Source organism: Amphibalanus amphitrite, unplaced genomic scaffold (genome assembly GCF_019059575.1).
Source record: "Amphibalanus amphitrite isolate SeventyFive unplaced genomic scaffold, NRLGWU_Aamphi_draft 000513F_arrow, whole genome shotgun sequence".
Classification (NCBI taxonomy): Eukaryota; Metazoa; Arthropoda; class Thecostraca; order Balanomorpha; family Balanidae; genus Amphibalanus; species Amphibalanus amphitrite.
In genome coordinates this window covers 336,132-354,157 of record NW_024882007.1, presented here as the reverse complement: position 1 = coordinate 354,157, position 18,026 = coordinate 336,132, and the positions used below count along the sequence as shown (strand labels likewise).

The window sequence follows — 18,026 nt, the reverse complement described above, 5'->3', positions numbered from 1 at the left end:
ATCACTCATCTAGTCATAAATAATCAGAAAAATATAAGTTAGCAAAGAAAGTCCTAGTTGGACCTACTGTAGGGAAAAGAGAAGACATGCCAATGTAATGTTGATGCTAAGTTAATTGTTATTAAGGAAAGATCTCCTGTATGCTGCCGTGCAAAGGCAAAAACATTTACATTCGGGTGACCTCTGGCCTGACGTAATGACCTCCGACCTAACACAATTGTGTTTGCCTTTGCAAGGCAGTATGATGATTTGCTTATAGCTGAATATTCATTACACCAGGCCATTTAATAAAATGGTGTTCTAAAATAATTCAAATTAACTAGGAAACAATAACCATAGCATAATTTGATGGTTCACATCTGATTATTACAAATAAAAACATTTTTATTGTAGCTTTGATACATTAAAATTGTGTACAATATATTTTTTATTTGCATAGCCTTATCATAATTATAGGTGCCATGACCAGGAAAGTGAAACTATAGGTACATTGGGAAACATTTGATGATCAACACCGATTACATGAGCAAATGCCAAGTACATACAGTGGAGAATCGGTCCAACAGGCCTAAACCAACACAGGCCTCCAAATACTACGTACACCAGAGGTAAGGTACCTAAGGTTTATTAATTGCCATTTTACACAATTACACAAGCTGAATCCCAAGCTAGAAACTAATTAATCCAATATTCTAAATGATCAATTTTCCAGATTTGGGCGAAATTGTACAGACTATCTTAATACTGAAGTGCAAGGAAAATAGGGACATTTAGAACAATCCTAATCATCAGTCAAATACGTCTTCATAACAAATCTTGTTGGCATTTTCCTGCCAATGCCACTTTAATGCTATGACTTTTATGGTATCATATTGTATCATCAGTTAAATGTAAATTGCTATTTAAAATGAGGGTGACAGCACATAATCGTTAAAAATAGCCAGAAAGATGGGATGAGAAGCTTGTCATGGGTGCGCAATGTTTGTATTAGCTGCAAAACAGCAAAGAAAGAGATTAACAAGCCACGAACAATACCTTTGTTGAACGAAATCTTGATAAGCTCTTCCTCGCAGTTCAGAATTGGATAAAATGAAGCTAGTGGATGCGTGACTTCAGTTGAAACGACTCACAATCGGAGAGAGTACTTTCATATACCGCACTCCACAACCTCTCGATCAAAACTAACGTAGTGATGGACAGCATCTTCTGAGCACCGCTAGAACTGTGAGTAAGTACTGGTACTTGTAGAAAGGACAAGTGTTTCCCCAAGTTTGTCTCTGTTCCATACAAAAAAATAAAATATTTTCATACGAAAAACGCTAAATTTCTTATTATTTAATCAATTTGTATGCTCAAACTTTTTTTTGCCCGTATTGAAGTGCCTACACGAGTACCTACTTGTACTTTGACTTTTAGAGCAGCTACTTTTCAACTCACGAATCACGGAATCCTCCCGGCTCCTGTAGCGAGAATACCAGACGGTGGACAGATGTGCGAATGCGCAAAAAAAGAATGTGCGGTTGCAGTCTGGTGCCACCAGATACGGCCGAACAATCAGCCAGCCTTCGTGACGCCGAGTCGGAAACTGATTTTCGTAAACTGATTCGCTCTTGTGCCACATAGTGACCGAGCCAACGAGTGTCAGTGGTCTGTAATTTAGGCGAGAAGCTGTTGGTCGCGGAGGCCGGAGAGAAAAAGTTCGCAAAATAAAATTCTTAAGCGAGGCGCAGGGATCCGACAGTGAGCTGACCTAGCCTGGCTCGTGGCTGGCTTATAAGGTGTGTACTTGTAGCTATAACGTAGCTTGAGGCCTTGATTTAATCGCTGATCAAATAATGTACTCTCGAGGTTTTTAGGGGTCATGATCTCGAGCTCTATGTTCTCCTTGCTAGTAGGCACGTAGTAACATCAACCAATTACGTCAAGCCTTTTATCTACGTTATAAATAAGCATATGATTCCTGAAGGATGTCGTGGTTTTCATTACGAAGATTCAGTGTCAGATATCTCTCATCTCGTGTCAAGACTCCAGTGCTGGGGAACCGACCATTGTATTATGTAACGAGGGTACAAAGTTCAGTCTATGTCTAAGGTCAGACTCGGGACGTAATCCTGCTAGGACAGAAACCATTGCTTCCGACGCCTGGATTTCTGCAATGGCCGTCACTACCGCCGCTAGCCACGGGACGGGTGAATTCAGGACGTTTTTACTCGAACGGCTATCTGTTTGCCGAATGCTTTGACATGGCCGTCTCGGTGAGATTTTGAACTTCCTGATTTCAAATTTTCTATTGTTCACACTTCACAGTGTAGTTAGTGAGGACGGTCACAACTGCCCTCACTCCATCTGGATTCTGGGACCCACTGTAGTGCAAGTGGCAAGTGACGTTTCCGAGTTCGAGGGATCGTGATAATCAGGAAAGGGAAGAGTCGATGACAATTGAAGCCCCTGACATCCATATCTAGCCATCAACAAACTCACTCAGTAACTATTTCTTCTCCTCTTATTCACCAACGACAAACACTAGCCCATCTCGATGAGACACAGTTCAGTGTATTTGGGCCGTGTAGGCCTGTGTTCGCGCGCATTGCAAAGAGGTATCACAGTCACGCGCCCCGACATCACAGTTAACACACACGCGCCACCCGCACACACACACACACACACATACACACACGACCGCACGTCTATGGATGTATGCATAAAGTATATACAGACACCCGCGTGCTCCGGACGCGGTCCGTCCTCACCGAAATCCGACCGACGCGGGGTCACCGCGCGCCGACATAACGACTAACGTCACGATACCGTACAAAAACCGCGCCAAACGCTCATAACTGGCGCGCAGATCACGCCCCGCGGCGAACATACATGGCCGACAAATACGCCCTCGCCGCACGGGACGCGCCTTCGGGTCGCCCACTGGCCGTGGTCACCTAGCGTCCCCGTCCCGAGAGACGGCCGTTCTGCGAAGGCACGCGGCACCGGCGCCGCCGACGTTTGCGGACGAGCATGGTCAGCCTGTGTACCGTGACTCCACACAGGGCTCAGGCAATGCAGCCGATACGGCCACAGACTAGAGAGCCACACCACCCAGCGCTGGGAGGCCGGGGCGCGGTAGGCACTGTCGGACGCCGATGGGAGCTCGAGACGCCACTGAGGGACAGTCAGCCCCTCTCACCGTCGGAACGGCTCGGTACCGGCGCTCTCACCCTCTCACATATCTCACGGCGCGGCGGCGACTACATGGACATGACTCAGGCAGTGAGGTTACGGCGCGGTGTGGGGAGGAGAGCCACCGGTGGCATCCGTCAGTCCAGTCTAACCCAGCTCAGCTCAGCTCAGCTCAGCTCAGCACTGCTGCACCTGAGCAGCCAGAGTCAGCAGGTAGTGCTGCTCTTCTTCGCTGAGGCCGTTCTTCAGCGTTCTCCGCACTGTAACGCGGGGTGGGAGATCGGTGTCAGACACGATACTAACAGTGGGCACACGGCTGTGTTCCGGGGAGAACGGGGAAAAGGGCGGTGCAGTGGGGTAGGCCACTGTCAACTAAAGCAGCCCTTTGGTCTGGACATTGCAGGTTGGTGGGCATTTAAATGTGGTGAAAAGCACTCACAATTACAAAAGGTCACAAAATTTGTTAGGTGTTTTATTGAGTTATCGGCACAACTCATACCCCAGTTGGTAAAAAGCAGCCAGTTCTACCAAATCCAGCTTTGTCGATTGATAACTGGAAAACCGAGAGGGTTAGGTTCAATTTAAAGTTAACCCTTAATTTATCAGGGGACCATCCTCCGGAGATTTAGGTGTCAGTTTCGGCGTGCAGGTATTGAGACCCTTATGCTCGAAACGCTCGAAACTCGGAACCTTCGGTCAGTTTTCGCCGTATTCTCGTAACGTAGTGGTCTGTGAGAGGGACGGGACCAATGTCGGAACTTCGTAATAAGTGTCACGATCGTTGTAGCTTCCGGTTCATACGAGCTCATACCACGAAGTCTAAACATCACCGGCAATCGTAACTGTCAGCCTGTCAATCTGAGATACTGCTGACGGTATGTCTCCTAGTTCACCTCCCAGGAAATAAACACGAAACAACGTATTGAATAGCATCTGAAATCAGAGAGCACGCCTCCTTTTCACCGGACATACTGCGGCGCACCCACGAGTGATAGTCACATGATTCCGCCGCCCCCCCCGTCTATTGTATGACCCGGTCAACCCTACACCAGGCGGGGACCCATTGTTCGGCAGCCGGTGTCAGGGTGTCACCCGTACGGGTCACGAATGCACCGTATGATCACATTACAGTCTGGTGCTGAGGCTGCGGGGACGCCACACCGCCGAGCTGAGACCTCCCCAGATATCGGAAATACGACAGATGCAGATCTGTAGCTGGTATTTATCAATTACTGCTCATTCAGACCTTGATAATGAACTGAACAAATCACTCTGCATGGATTAAGTTACACGTTCACTGTTTATTATTGACATTTCAGTTGATCAGATCAGAGCGAGCGTCATATCCGTTTATGGCTGATCGGTTTAGTGGTGGCAGCCAATGAGCTCAGTGCTGAAAGGCTGGGTAAGCTGTCAGTACGGCAGAGCTGAGCTGGGGAGCTGCGTCAGCCAGCCTGTAACTAGTCACATAGCTGCACAAACAGTGCGGACTGTATATAGTACAGTGAGGCAGCTTCACGGCACACACACAGACACACTAGCAGCGAGTGGGTCAGCCACGGGCGCGCTGGGTCACTCAGGGTCATAAAGAGTCACAAGGGTCCATCTAGATTACACAGGTCATATAGGGTCGCAAAGGGCTACAAATGTCACACGGTCACATTGGGTCTCACAGGTCACTCCGGTCATATAAGGTCACACAAAGAGAGTTTGCTAAGTACGCAGGGTCACGTGTTAATATGAAGGGATGGTCACTCTGGATTCTGGAGGTCTACGCAAGATCAAAGACCTCCTAAATCAAGGTTAGGGCTTCACTAAAATCTCTATTCTACACGGGTCATGATGGCACCAAAGGAATTCGAGAGCTTAGCACAAATTTAATCTGGTCTCAGGTCAGGGATGCATCGAACTAGAATTTTACAACGCTGAAGTAACTTCACGTCACAACTTTACAACTACACCCGGGTCAGTCACAGGGGTCAGGGTCACTGCAAACCAGGACACGCGGCACACTGAGGACACTCGAGGTCAGGTCACTCTGCGGGGTCACTCGGGTCAAAGCGCCGACCTACCGCCCCCGGTCGGCGGCTCTCACTCCTCCATTATCATTGTACTGTCCTCCCTCGTGCGAGATCGTTTGACTGGGGGTGGGCAGAGGGATCATTGAAACACGCGCACTTATTTAGCGGAGAAAGGGATTTCAGCGTCGCACGGGGGCAAACAAGCAAACGTTCTACATGCTTCAATCTGCTCTCAGAACTTACATCATTGATAGGCTCACGCACTGCATTTTCGGACAAGTACATATACCGCGGATGTGATCGGCTATGAAAATGAAGACGAGCCATCGCGTTCAAGAACGGACCCATAAAGCATAACGATTAACGGGTTTTACCTGACTGGCTCTACCTTGCCTTACGATACCTCTTCCTCCCCACTTAGTCCCCACTTTTCCAATCCCCCTCGGCTACTTACGCGACTTTCTATCAGCATTACGGGACGTCCTTCGTCTCTCCCTGGGTGTGGAGCGGGTGGTTGGACCGCGCGTGGCCGACTTCACCAGCGACTCGAGGATCTCATCGCCGTCAGTCAGCGAGTCGTTGTGGCTGCCCTTACCTGCAGAAGTGCAGAACGTACATCACACGTCAGAACATCGAAGGAGTTTCCAGCATGTTTGACTGTCACTGGACTAAGCGTTTTAACATTTTTCCACCTGCTCCTTTAGTTATGGTTGCATAAAAGTCAGCTCACTTGGGTGCTGATTATTTGGACGATTTTATATTACGTTAAATACAATGCAGGTCAAGAACAGTTTATATCACATAATAGTTACATAGATAATTCAGGGTTGTTTTATAGTCTTCACTCTTCACTGAAGCGACGCATGTACGAGTATGAGCCCGGATTCAGCGAGATCGATAAATATGTACGCTTTTTATGTGGCCATAAGGGATTTAAACGTCAAACACACAGCCTGTGACGGAAAACAGAAATGAAGTAAACACTAACTTACATCTGAGTGAGCCCTCGCCGCACCCAGTTTTAGACATCGTGTTCAGAAATCGTGTGACGTCACTGCACGTGTTGTGTTGACGTACTAAGAACAGGTGCACTATATACCGTTCCCATATCAAGTACAGCTGCACTATATCCCCTGAACAGTATCTAATGACAACAGCACACGACCCACAAGAGGCATCTGCTGTACTGACCACCCCTCTGACTCTGTCATGAGTCTCACTCTGACTGATTCCGACTTCTTAACCGATTCTGATTCTGACCGCCACTGACGCTATTCGACTCACTTTCCCGTTTCCGCCTCCAGTGCATGGAGCGCCTCAGAGTCTCTGTATCGGACACGTCGCTGGTGCCGAGCAGCTGCTTCAGGTCTTCGTCTGCCTTCTCCTCCTTGGTCCGGTACCGACGGTTGGAGCTCGACCGGCCCGCAGGGTCGTACGCCTGACCCGTCTGAGGGCCAGGGGGGGGGGGAGTCAGATGGGGATCAGTAGGAGGGTTTGAGCTTTAATCCGGCTAGTCAGTAGTCAGCTACGAGACTCCATCATAAAGTCGATTAAAAAAGTCAAGAATTTTTATTCGGATTCTACCGGTGCAATTTTTAGCTCTCGAAACGTGCGACTCGAATTTTAGAACGGTGTCAAACATAGCGGTTTCAGCGATGCAAAACCAAGCAAAACTCGACCTAGCCCATTCATACAGAGATCCCCGGTAGCTGACCCACCAACAGGCCAGTGCCACACCCCTCGCCCCTCCCTCTCTCCCGCAGCCGTGTTATGCGATGGGAGGACGCCAGCTGAGCCCCTCCCCCGGTGGGGTCCACACATTGCACCGTGGGAGTGTGGGTGCCCACCTCGCCACTACGGTACAAAGGTCGCAGAGGTGTGACCATGAGCCCCTCTCTCCCGGTGCGAAGGTCGTACGGTACGCTACCAACGTCATTGGCAACGAGTTGTACGGCTTCCGGGAATTAATTCATAAATGTGTTATCGATGCGGTATTAATAAGGTAATGAGGTCGAGCGCCATGACTGCAGCACAATGAAGCTGATGAAATTCGGGGAAGAGGTGTATGAACGGTACTAAATTTGGCAGATAAAACTGACCGGAGCAAGCCATACTAAATGAGGTAGAGCAGAGACCGGTGGGCAAAGTCCTGTGTGCTGCTTAGTGACGTACCTACTTAAGAGTTTGCCAACAATGACCTTATCTCACCTACCTCTCCATTCACCCCTGGTCCTTCATCCTTGGAACCTCACCCCCATCCTTTCGACCTTTTCCCCGCCCGTGCCACTCACATCGGTGATCATCTTTCCTCTGGTCTTGTTCCTCTCGCGGTGGTTAGCCTTCTTCTCGAGCTGTTGGAGGACGCGCTCGCGAGTGGTGCGGTACTCGAGCGCAAACTCGGACACCACCTTACAGAAGTGGTGCGGCTTGGTGTCGCGGAGCTGGTGAGGGGCCACGCCCAGCCACGAGAGGAACTTGCAGAACCTGGCAGAGGGGTGGAGGCTCGGGTGAGTGAGGGAGGGAGAGTGGAGGGAGAGAGGGTGAGACAACAGGTGGGGAGACTCCCAGCCGTCCGTGTCTACCCTCAGGGTGAGCGATGCAAACTGCAGAGCGGGCTCGAGCTGAACTTCAGACCAAAGTGTAAATTGTCTTAATTAGGCAAAAGATCTGGGTAGCAACACAACACCTGATTAGCTAAACGGCACACTAAGAGTTAAGAGCTTGCATGAAGTAATGAATAGTGAACAGTTATACGGACAAAGCCTGCAAGTAACTTATTTCATAAAGTCAACGATGATCGAAATTAAAACATACCGCTGGCTGTAATAATGTGCAGCTAAACCTGACGTTCCGTGTTTAGACAAAGTCTGCCAACACGAACACAGCCCTGCAGGTGATCAGCCATAAGCAAACGCCTACCACATTGTTTCCCGTATACATGAAAAGGAGGCCCCTTTTATCTCATTTTCCGCTCCTCTCGCATAGCTTTCTACGGTCTACCCCACTCTCCTTCCAATCCCTGCCCATCTCCTGTGCCGGCTTCCATATACCTGGCTAACCCCGCTGTGTGATGTGTCCTGCCCCTCTCTCATCCTCCCAAAACCCACCTGTTATTAACCCGTCGGTGGATGATGCCGAGCACAATGATCCTCTCCGCCGAGTCGGCCAGAAACTCCGACATCTTCTGTCGCATCGGCGTCGGCCCGTCGTGCTTGGCGATCACCTTTAGGTGGTCCCACGACGCCTTGCACTCGCTCTCCATCCGTCGAATGGTCGCCTCCAGATCGTCGAAGTCGATACGAGAGGCGCGAGTGACCGGGCCGACCTGGGATGTCGCGGACAGGGGGGAGGGGGCGGTCAGACGAGGGGTGAGGGGTTGGCGCTGTGGCATGACTATGAAGATAGTATGGCGATGATAATGAATGATGATGCTAATTGCTAATCATGATGATGATTATTATATCAACGTCTGATATATTTTAGTCCCTTGCAATAAAACATTGCACTTTAAATAAAGAGCCATATCATTTCAGGGGACCTAACGACGTAGGATGCACTGGTCTCAGTTGGTAAATACCAGACTGCTTCATTATCGTGAATTTGCCGCACACCCCCGAGACCTGCAGAGAGGGGCCAAACAGACGCCAACGGTCGCCTCATCTCGCCGCCCGCTGTTTATCCATACCATAAACAGCCGACAACATGTCCAAGTATGCAGCCATCCACCGGCGCCAGAGCGCTGCCAGCGCCGCCGACCCGACCCGACCCGGCCGCCGCGGTACTGTGCAAAACACACGCCTGGTAACAGAGCGGGTCGGGCTGCGCTCAACGCACCGTGCCACGTCTAATCACCTCCGGCGGCTCAAATCCCGTTTGAGGCGGTTAGTCGTGAAGCTGGGTTTCTACTACGTCTATCAATTCAGCAGCAACGAATATCAGCCTCACAGCAGCATATTTCGGGGTCTTTCGATTTGGCTGAAAATCGGTATACAGGGCCTCCTCGATGCGCTGATTCCGAAAATGTACCTCTTTGGGGTGGTATTTTGCACCGTTAACGAGTTAACGGCCATTTAACATTTTAACGGGAAACGGCGGGGTCTTTCGATTTGGCTGAAAATCGTTATACAGGGCCTTCTCGATGCGCTGATTCCGAAAATGTACCTCTTTGGGATGGTATTTTGCACCGTTAACGAGTTAACGGCCAGTTAACATTTTAACGGGAAACAGCGGGGTCTTTTGATTTAGCTGAAAATCGGTGTACAGGGCCTTCTCGATGCGCTGATTCCGAAAATGTACCTCTTTGGGGTGGTACTTTGCACCGTTAACGAGTTAACGGCCAGTTAACATTTTAACGGGAAACAGCGGGGTCTTTCGATTTGGCTGAAAATCGGTGTACAGGGCCTTCTCGATGCGCTGATTCCGAAAATGTACCTCTTTGGGGTGGTATTTTGCACCGTTAACGAGTAAACGACCAATTAACATTTTAACGGGAAACGGCGGGGTCTTTCGATTTGGCTGAAAATCAGTATACAGGGCCTTCTCGATGCGCTGATTCCGAACATGTACCTCTTTGGGTGGTATTTCGCACCGTTAACGAGTTAATTATCCATTAACATTTAAGCAGCATATATCGATTTCAGCAGCAAATTTTTGGGGTCTTTCGATTTGGCTGAAAATCGGTATACAGTGCCTCCTCGATGCGCTGATTCCGAAAATGTACCTCTTTGGGGTGGTATTTTGCACCGTTAACGAGTTAACGACCAATTAACATTTTAACGGGAAACAGCGGGGTCTTCCGATTTGGCTGAAAATCGGTATACAGGGCCTCCTCGATGCGCTGATTCCGAAAATGTACCTCTTTGGGGTGGTATTTCGCACCGTTAACGAGTTAACGGCCAGTTAACATTTTAACGGGAAACAGCGGGGTCTTTCGATTTGGCTAAAAATCGGTATACAGGGCCTCCTTGATGCGCTGATTCCGAGAATGTACCTCTTTGGGGTGGTATTTTGCACCGTTAACTGATTTCGAAAATGTGCCTCTTTGGGGTGGTGATTTGCATCGTTAACGAGTTAACGATCCGTTAACATTTCAGCAGCATATATCGATTTCAGCATCAAAATTTTCGGGGTCTTTCGATTTGGCTTGAAATCGGTATACAGGGCCTCCTCGATGCGCTGATTCCGAAAATGTATCTCCTTGGGGTGGTATTTTGCACCGTTAACGAGTTAACGATCAATTAACATTTTAACGGGAAACGGCGGGGTCTTTCAATTTGGCTGAAAATCGGTATACAGGGCCTCCTCGATGCGCTGATTCCGAAAATGTACCTCTTTGTGGTGGTATTTTACACCGTTAACGAGTTAACGACCAATCAACATTTTAACGGGAAACAGCGGGGTCTTTCAATTTGGCTAAAAATCGGTATACAGGGCTTCCTTGATGCGCTGATTCCGAAAATGTACCTCTTTGGGGTGGTATTTTGCATTGTTAACGAGTTAACGACCAATTAACATTTTAACGTCAAACGGCGGGGTCTTTCGATTTGGCTGAAAATCAGTATACAGGGCCTTCTCGATGCGCTGATTTCGAAAATGTGCCTCTTTGAGGTGGTATTTTGCATCGTTAACGAGTTAACGAGTTAATGTTCCGTTAACATTTCAGCAGCATATATCGATTTCAGCAGCAAATTTTCGGGGTCTTTCGATTTGGCTTAAAATCGGTGTACAGGGTCGCCTCGATGCGCTGATTCCGAAATTGTACCTCTTTGGGGTGGTATTTTGCACCGTTAACGAGTTAACGACCAATTAACATTTTAACGGGAAACGGAGGGGTCTTTCGATTTGGCTGAAAATCGGTATACAGGGCCTCCTGCATGCGCTGATTCCGAAAATGTACCTCTTTTGGGTGGTATTTTGCACCGTTAACGAGTTAACGACCAATTAACATTTTAACGGGAAACGGCGGGGTCTTTCGATTTGGCTAAAAATCGGTATACAGGGCCTCCTTGATGCGCTGATTCCGAAAATGTACCTCTTTGGGGTGGTATTTTGCACCGTTAACGAGTTAACGACCAATTAACATTTTAACGAGAAACAGCGGGGTCTTTTGATTTGGATGAAAATCGGTATACATTGCCTCCTCGATGCGTTGATTCCGAAAATGTACCTCTTTGGGGTGGTATTTTGCACCGTTAACGAGTTAACGGCCAGTTAACATTTTAACGGGAAAAAGCGGGGTCTTTCGATTTGGCTGAAAATCGGTGTCCAGGGCCTTCTCGATGCGCTGATTCCGAAAATATACCTCTTTGGGGTGGTATTTTGGACCGTTAACGAGTTAACGACCAATTAACATAGACCCCGCCGTTTCTCGTTAAAATATTAACTGGCCGTTAACTCGTTAACGGTGCAAAATACCACCCTAAAGAGGCACATTTTCGGAATCAGCGCATCGAGGAGGCCCTGTATATTGATTTTAAGCCAAATCGAAAGACCCCGCCGTTTCCCGTTAAAATGTTAAATGGCCGTTAACTCATTAACGGTGCAAAATACCACCCCAAAAAGTTACATTTTCGGAATCAGCGCATCGAGGAGGCACTGTATACCGATTTTCAGCCAAATCGAAAGACCCCAAAAATTTGCTGCTGAAATCGATATATGCTGCTGAAATGTTAACGGTTCGTTAATTCGTTAACGGTGCAAAATACCAACCTAAAGAGGTAAATTTTCGGCATCAGCGCATCGAGGAGGCCCTGTATACCGATTTTCAGCCAAATCGATAGACCCCGCCGTTTCCCGTTAAAATGTTAAATGGCCGTTAACTCGTTAACGGTGCAAAATACCACCCCAAAGAGGTACATTTTCGGAATCAGCGCATCGAGGAGGCACTGTATACCGATTTTCAGCCAAATCGAAAGACCCCGAAAATTTTCTGCTGAAATCGATATATGCTGCTCAAATTTTAACGGTTCGTTAACTCGTTAAGGGTGCAAAATACCACCCTAAAGAGGTGAATTTTCGGCATCGGCGCATCGAGGAGGCCCTGTATACCGATTTTCAGCCAAATCGATAGACCCCGCCGTTTCCCGTTAAAATGTTAAATGGCCGTTAACTCGTTAACGGTGCAAAATACCACCCTAAAGAGGTACATTTTCGAAATCAGCGCATCGAGGAGGCACTGTATAGTGAGTATACTGATTTTCAGCCAAATCGAAAGACCCCGAAAATTTGCTGCAGAAATCGATATATGCTGCTGAAAGGTTAACGGTTCGTTAACTCGTTAATTGTGCAAAATACCACCCAAAAGAGGTACATTTTCGGAATTAGCGCATCGAGGAGGCCCTGTATACCGATTTTCAGCCAAATCGAAAGACCCCGCCGTTTCCCGTTAAAATGTGAAATGGCCGTTAACTCGTTAACTTTGTAAAATACCATCCCAAAGAGGTACATTTTCGGAATCAGCGCATCGAGGAGGCCCTGTATACCGATTTTCAGCCAAATCGAAAGACCCCAAAAATTTGCTGCTGAAATCGATATATGCTGCTGAAATGGTAACGGTTCGTTAACTCGTTAACGGTGCAAAATACCACCCCATAGAGGCACATTTTCGAAATCAGCGCATCGAGGAGGCCCTGTATACCGATTTTCAGTGAAATCGAAAGACCGCGCCGTTTCCCGTTGAAATGTTATTTGGTCGTTAACTCGTTAACGGTGCAAAATACCACCCTAAAGAGGTACATTTTCGTAATCAGCGCATCGAGGAGGCCCAGTATACTGATTTTCAGCCAAATCGAAAGACCCCGCCGTTTCCCTTAAAAATGTTTATTGGCCGTTAACTCGCTAACGGTGCAAAATACCACCCCAAAGTGGTACATTTTTGGAAGCAGCGCATCTAGAAGGCCCTGTACACCGATTTTCAGCCAAATCGAAAGACCCCGCTGTTTCCCGTTAAAATGTTAACTGGCCGTTACCTCGTTAACCCGCGCACCGACGGGGGGGGGGCGGATATCCGCCCCCCTGAGGTTTTTCGCGGATAGCGGGAAAACCGCGGCACGTAGCGCCGCGAAATTTGGTACGACTATTCTCTCATCAATTTTACACATGGTGTGCAAGTTTGAACCTCCTAAGTTTAAAGGTCAGGTCACCAGGTCACTTTGAATGACCCAACCTCATGTCACTTTTTTGCAACTTTGTCACCGTGCCAGAGCTACAGTAGATGTCGGAGGCCTTTGAAAGTCGCAGGATGTTATTAGGTCATTAGTAGCTACAATTTGTATATCTCGGAATTTTGATGTCGGTGACCTAAGGTCAGGTCAATTTCGCGACCTCCCCATTATAAGTCAATGGGGGAAAAATCAACTCCCTGTTTTTACCCCTAAAACGGGTCGGAATGGCCCCATATACCATACATGACTTCATATACGATCAACCTTCACTGCCTTGAGGTCTGTTTTGCTGTTGGGCAGCTGTAAGGTCATGTGACGTCATCAAAGGTCACCAGCGGTTTTTTGCCAATAACTCCGTACAGGAACAAGATACAGCCGCGCGGATGGTCTCATTGTGTTCAGCTCGTCAAGACGCATCGAATGATATACATGATGACCTCGAGGTCACGTGACCTGAGGTCAACCTTTGACCTTGACCTTTCGAGGTCAACATATATATCATTCGATGCGGATTGACGCGAGGATCACGATGATGCCCTTAGTTTGTTCCTATCTTGACTAATTCGAAAGTTATTCGAGAAAAACTCTCTCAATATCTAGCGCCGCCATTTTGACTTTTTGACCCCTGTGACGTCATCTTTGACCTGACCTGAAAATGACCTTAGTAAAAATTGTAGACCTTGTCCGTGCGTATCCGATGCCGTTTACCGCTTGTCGCTATCTTGCTTTGTTCTCGAGATCTCAGGGGGGGGGGGCGGTCATCCGCCCCCCCCCCCGTCGGTGCGAAGTTGGCGCAGACCCCCGTCGGTGCGCGGGTTAACGGTGCAAAATACCACCCCAAAGAGGTACATTTTCGGAATCAGCGCATCGAGGAGGCCCTGTATACCGATTTTCAGCCAAATCGAAAGACCCCGCTGTTTCCCGTTAAAATGTTAAATGGCCGTTAACTCGTTAAGGGTGCAAAATACCACCCCAAAGAGGTACATTTTCGGAATCAGCGCATCGAGGAGGCCCTGTATACCGATTTTCAGCCAAATCGAAAGACCCCAAATATTTGCTGCTGAAATCGATATATGCTGCTTAAATGTTAATGGATAATTAACTCGTTAACGGTGCGAAATACCACCCAAAGAGGTACATGTTCGGAATCAGCGCATCGAGAAGGCCCTGTATACTGATTTTCAGCCAAATCGAAAGACCCCGCCGTTTCCCGTTAAAATGTTAATTGGTCGTTTACTCGTTAACGGTGCAAAATACCACCCCAAAGAGGTACATTTTCGGAATCAGCGCATCGAGAAGGCCCTGTACACCGATTTTCAGCCAAATCGAAAGACCCCGCTGTTTCCCGTTAAAATGTTAACTGGCCGTTAACTCGTTAACGGTGCAAAGTACCACCCCAAAGAGGTACATTTTCGGAATCAGCGCATCGAGAAGGCCCTGTACACCGATTTTCAGCTAAATCAAAAGACCCCGCTGTTTCCCGTTAAAATGTTAACTGGCCGTTAACTCGTTAACGGTGCAAAATACCATCCCAAAGAGGTACATTTTCGGAATCAGCGCATCGAGAAGGCCCTGTATAACGATTTTCAGCCAAATCGAAAGACCCCGCCGTTTCCCGTTAAAATGTTAAATGGCCGTTAACTCGTTAACGGTGCAAAATACCACCCCAAAGAGGTACATTTTCGGAATCAGCGCATCGAGGAGGCCCTGTATACCGATTTTCAGCCAAATCGAAAGACCCCGAAATATGCTGCTGTGAGGCTGATATTCGTTGCTGCTGAATTGATAGACGTGTTTCTACTCCACTGCGCCGAACCGTCGCCAGAGCGCTGGATTTGCCGCGGTGGAGGCTACTCACAATCGGCGCACGAGTGAGCCGTGTTCCGCTATAAACGGCACGAATAATTCACTCAGTCCCGAGCGGGCATCGATATCACGCCACTCAGAGGCGGCACGAGACAAACTGAACGGGCGAGCGGGATAGACTGAATGAGTACATCAGAATTCATGCATACAGAATCCAGCGAGTTCTTCTTCTGACTCTACTTCGTCTCATTCATACAACAAAATTAATTGAAAGGATTGTTTGGAGTTTCTGGACAAAGAAGTCCTTGGTTTTTGCATTCACTGGCATTTAATTACATATTGTTGATATAAAATCGGTAACCATAACAAGTAAACGGATAATTGGCTAGGACGAGCTGTTTTGGGAACCGAACGACCTCCTCAGAAACACAAGCACAATAACTGATGGTGACAATGCTCGCTCGATAAATGATCGCATAACTTTATCTTGATCATTACTTTTTACGATAGTTGCCGTATATATCGACTGGGTAGTGTAGAGGAGGATGCTTTATTGATTGTGTACCTGACGCGCATGATTTTGCGATAGCTGCGGTCAGACTTGGAACACCCAGCTGTGGCTCAATACTGGTCTTCGAGGGCCCCGAACCGGGCTCTTCTGAGGGACCCGCACTAGCCTCTGATGAACCCACTTCGGTCGCTGGAGGCTCAATATTGAACTTAGGGTGCCTCGCACTGGGCTCTGAGGGCCCACATTTACCTCCGAGAACTCCACACTGGCCTGTAAGGGCCAGAGGTCTAGCTCCGGTGACTCCCCACCAGTCGCGGCGTTCTGACTGACCCGACTCAGCTCCAGCCGAAATGAGACTTACCTGACTCAACTCCAGCCGTAGTCTGAGTCGCGACTCTCACCTCTGAGTAGAGATCGGACGAGTCGGGGTACTTCTCCATCACCATGTGGCAGAGATGGTGCAGCAGTGAGTGCTTGTGCACCGTATCCTTCACCTCCGGGACCTTGACCAGGTAGTCCACGTTGAATCCCTTCGCCTGCGGAGGATGGCATGGCGTCAGCTATGTGCTAGTGTAGCTGTTTTTACACGGGTTATATGTTACAAATATGCAAAAAAATAGTCCACACTTCACAAGACAACGTAGATATCGAGGGACCTGTCATCTTTCACTTTTACATTATAAATCAATGCATGCTAGCCAAAAGCCTCAGTAAACATTTTCCTTTCTTCCACCCCCTCCTCGAATATCTCGCTCCCAGTCCCCGCCGCGGCCTCTGCCAGTCCCGTATGATCGGTCACGTTTCGTCCTAATACCACACTCGCGCCGATCGTCTCGGAATACCTTGCCCATCCACCCACCGTCCTTCTATGTCCTGCCCGGCCACCCACTCACCTCCGAGCCGTTGAGGAAGTTCCCGACGCTCCTCAGCACCGTCAGGATCGACTTGAAGGTGGCGTTCTTGGTCAGCAGCTCGATGCCCTGCTTGAGGTCCATCAGAGGCTCGGCCACTTCCTGCCGGTGAAAGGGAAGAGAGGGGCGTTTTAACGGTGCCAGATCGGTTGAACGACTGTGATTAACGTATCATGTTTAGTTTCGAGCCCCTGAAACGCATTTTATCCTGAAGTGTCCGTACCTAAGAATAAACATAAATATGAATCGGAAACAGGCTAAAACGGGAAAAAGGCGTATATTGGAGTCGTTGTGACAAGGACACGATTAAATCCTCAGTTTCTTCCATTTCTTCTTGTTCTACACGGCCTCGCTAATACAGATTTAAAAATTATACAATGCTCCGCTGTAAAATTGGAGTCCTGGAACATCCGCGATCTGCCTCCGTCCCAGTGCCCCCGGCATAGCCCCTTCCCCAGACTGGTCACTGAACTTCTCCCTCCCCCACCAGCCCACGTCATAAGCGATTACGACAGAGCAATGCAGACACAAACATTGCCCAGCCCCTGGCGGGAGGGGAGAAGACTGCACCGCCGCTAATAGGACAGAGGTCACCGTCAACTGAGCACCGCAAGGTCAGAGGGGTCACAGGAGCTGGAGGGGGACGACACAGCATGTTTTGGAGCATCAGCCCTGAGAGAGCGCATTCCTGGCTAGATGTGTGTCAGAGTAGACATCATGGGTCGTTCACCGTGTAAGTGACCGGTCGAAATGATGTCATGGGCTGTTGACTAGTCTGAGTGGTCATATGTTTTCGTGTTAGCTCGAAGTACTATGTGCACTGCGAAACACAGCCAGTGACCATTATGTGGGATGACCAGCGGTCGATGGCCAGTGACCTACTAGTAACCAATGGTCCGTGACCGATGACCGGTGGCTGACCAGCGATACTGTCGGTCAGAGTTTAATATGTAATCTATTATGTAACTTGAAAGTAATTTACGATATAATTGTTGATCAGGGATTTAAGACTGGCCAGGGATAGCTGACGTGCGACCACCAACCATCAATGACAGGAAACAAATGAAATATAATCGCTGACCGATGTTCAAACAGTCAATGTTGAACATCGGCCGCTGGCCACTGGCCGACGTCCGATGAGTCGATGACTAATGACCATCCAGGCCGCGTTCATACGCCCCCTGTTTACTCAAAGCCGCAAATCATGATGTTTACATTGCGGCCTGACCGTCCATGCAGCGGTCGGCTGGCGGGCGACACTGTCCGGAATCCGGTCCGGCCCGGTCCTATCCGCCACCGACACTCCCTCGGCGGATAGGAGGCGGCGCCGGCCGCCTTCCGCGTCTAGCACGTGGTGATTCGTACCCAGTGACCGACCCCGGGGAGCAATAGTTGGTCCATGGGTCCGTCCGTCACTCTTTGGTGTTTGGTTCAGGCTGGT

At 48.7% G+C, this 18,026-nt stretch overlaps 2 protein-coding genes across 3 annotated transcripts in view; both read right to left on the bottom strand.

Annotated features, from left to right (window-relative positions):
• The window catches only part of LOC122393046 (nuclear factor of activated T-cells 5-like), a 43,655-nt gene extending 42,471 nt beyond the window's left edge, over window positions 1-1,184 (bottom strand). Inside the window, exon 1 of the mRNA XM_043388630.1 lies at window positions 1,036-1,184. The gene's annotated coding sequence lies outside the window, so the exon portion shown is untranslated. The remainder of the gene's footprint in view (window positions 1-1,035) is intronic.
• A 1,349-nt stretch (window positions 1,185-2,533) lies between these two features.
• The window catches only part of LOC122393045 (FH1/FH2 domain-containing protein 3-like), a 98,471-nt gene continuing 82,978 nt past the window's right edge, over window positions 2,534-18,026 (bottom strand). For both annotated transcript variants that reach the window (XM_043388626.1, XM_043388627.1), the window contains 7 exons: window positions 16,568-16,687; window positions 16,076-16,210; window positions 8,303-8,520; window positions 7,487-7,679; window positions 6,480-6,642; window positions 5,650-5,790; window positions 2,534-3,434 (listed from right to left, as the gene is read on the bottom strand). In XM_043388626.1, the coding sequence (XP_043244561.1) occupies window positions 3,352-3,434; window positions 5,650-5,790; window positions 6,480-6,642; window positions 7,487-7,679; window positions 8,303-8,520; window positions 16,076-16,210; window positions 16,568-16,687 (1,053 nt within the window). In that variant the 3' untranslated portion in view covers window positions 2,534-3,351. The remainder of the gene's footprint in view (window positions 3,435-5,649; window positions 5,791-6,479; window positions 6,643-7,486; window positions 7,680-8,302; window positions 8,521-16,075; window positions 16,211-16,567; window positions 16,688-18,026) is intronic.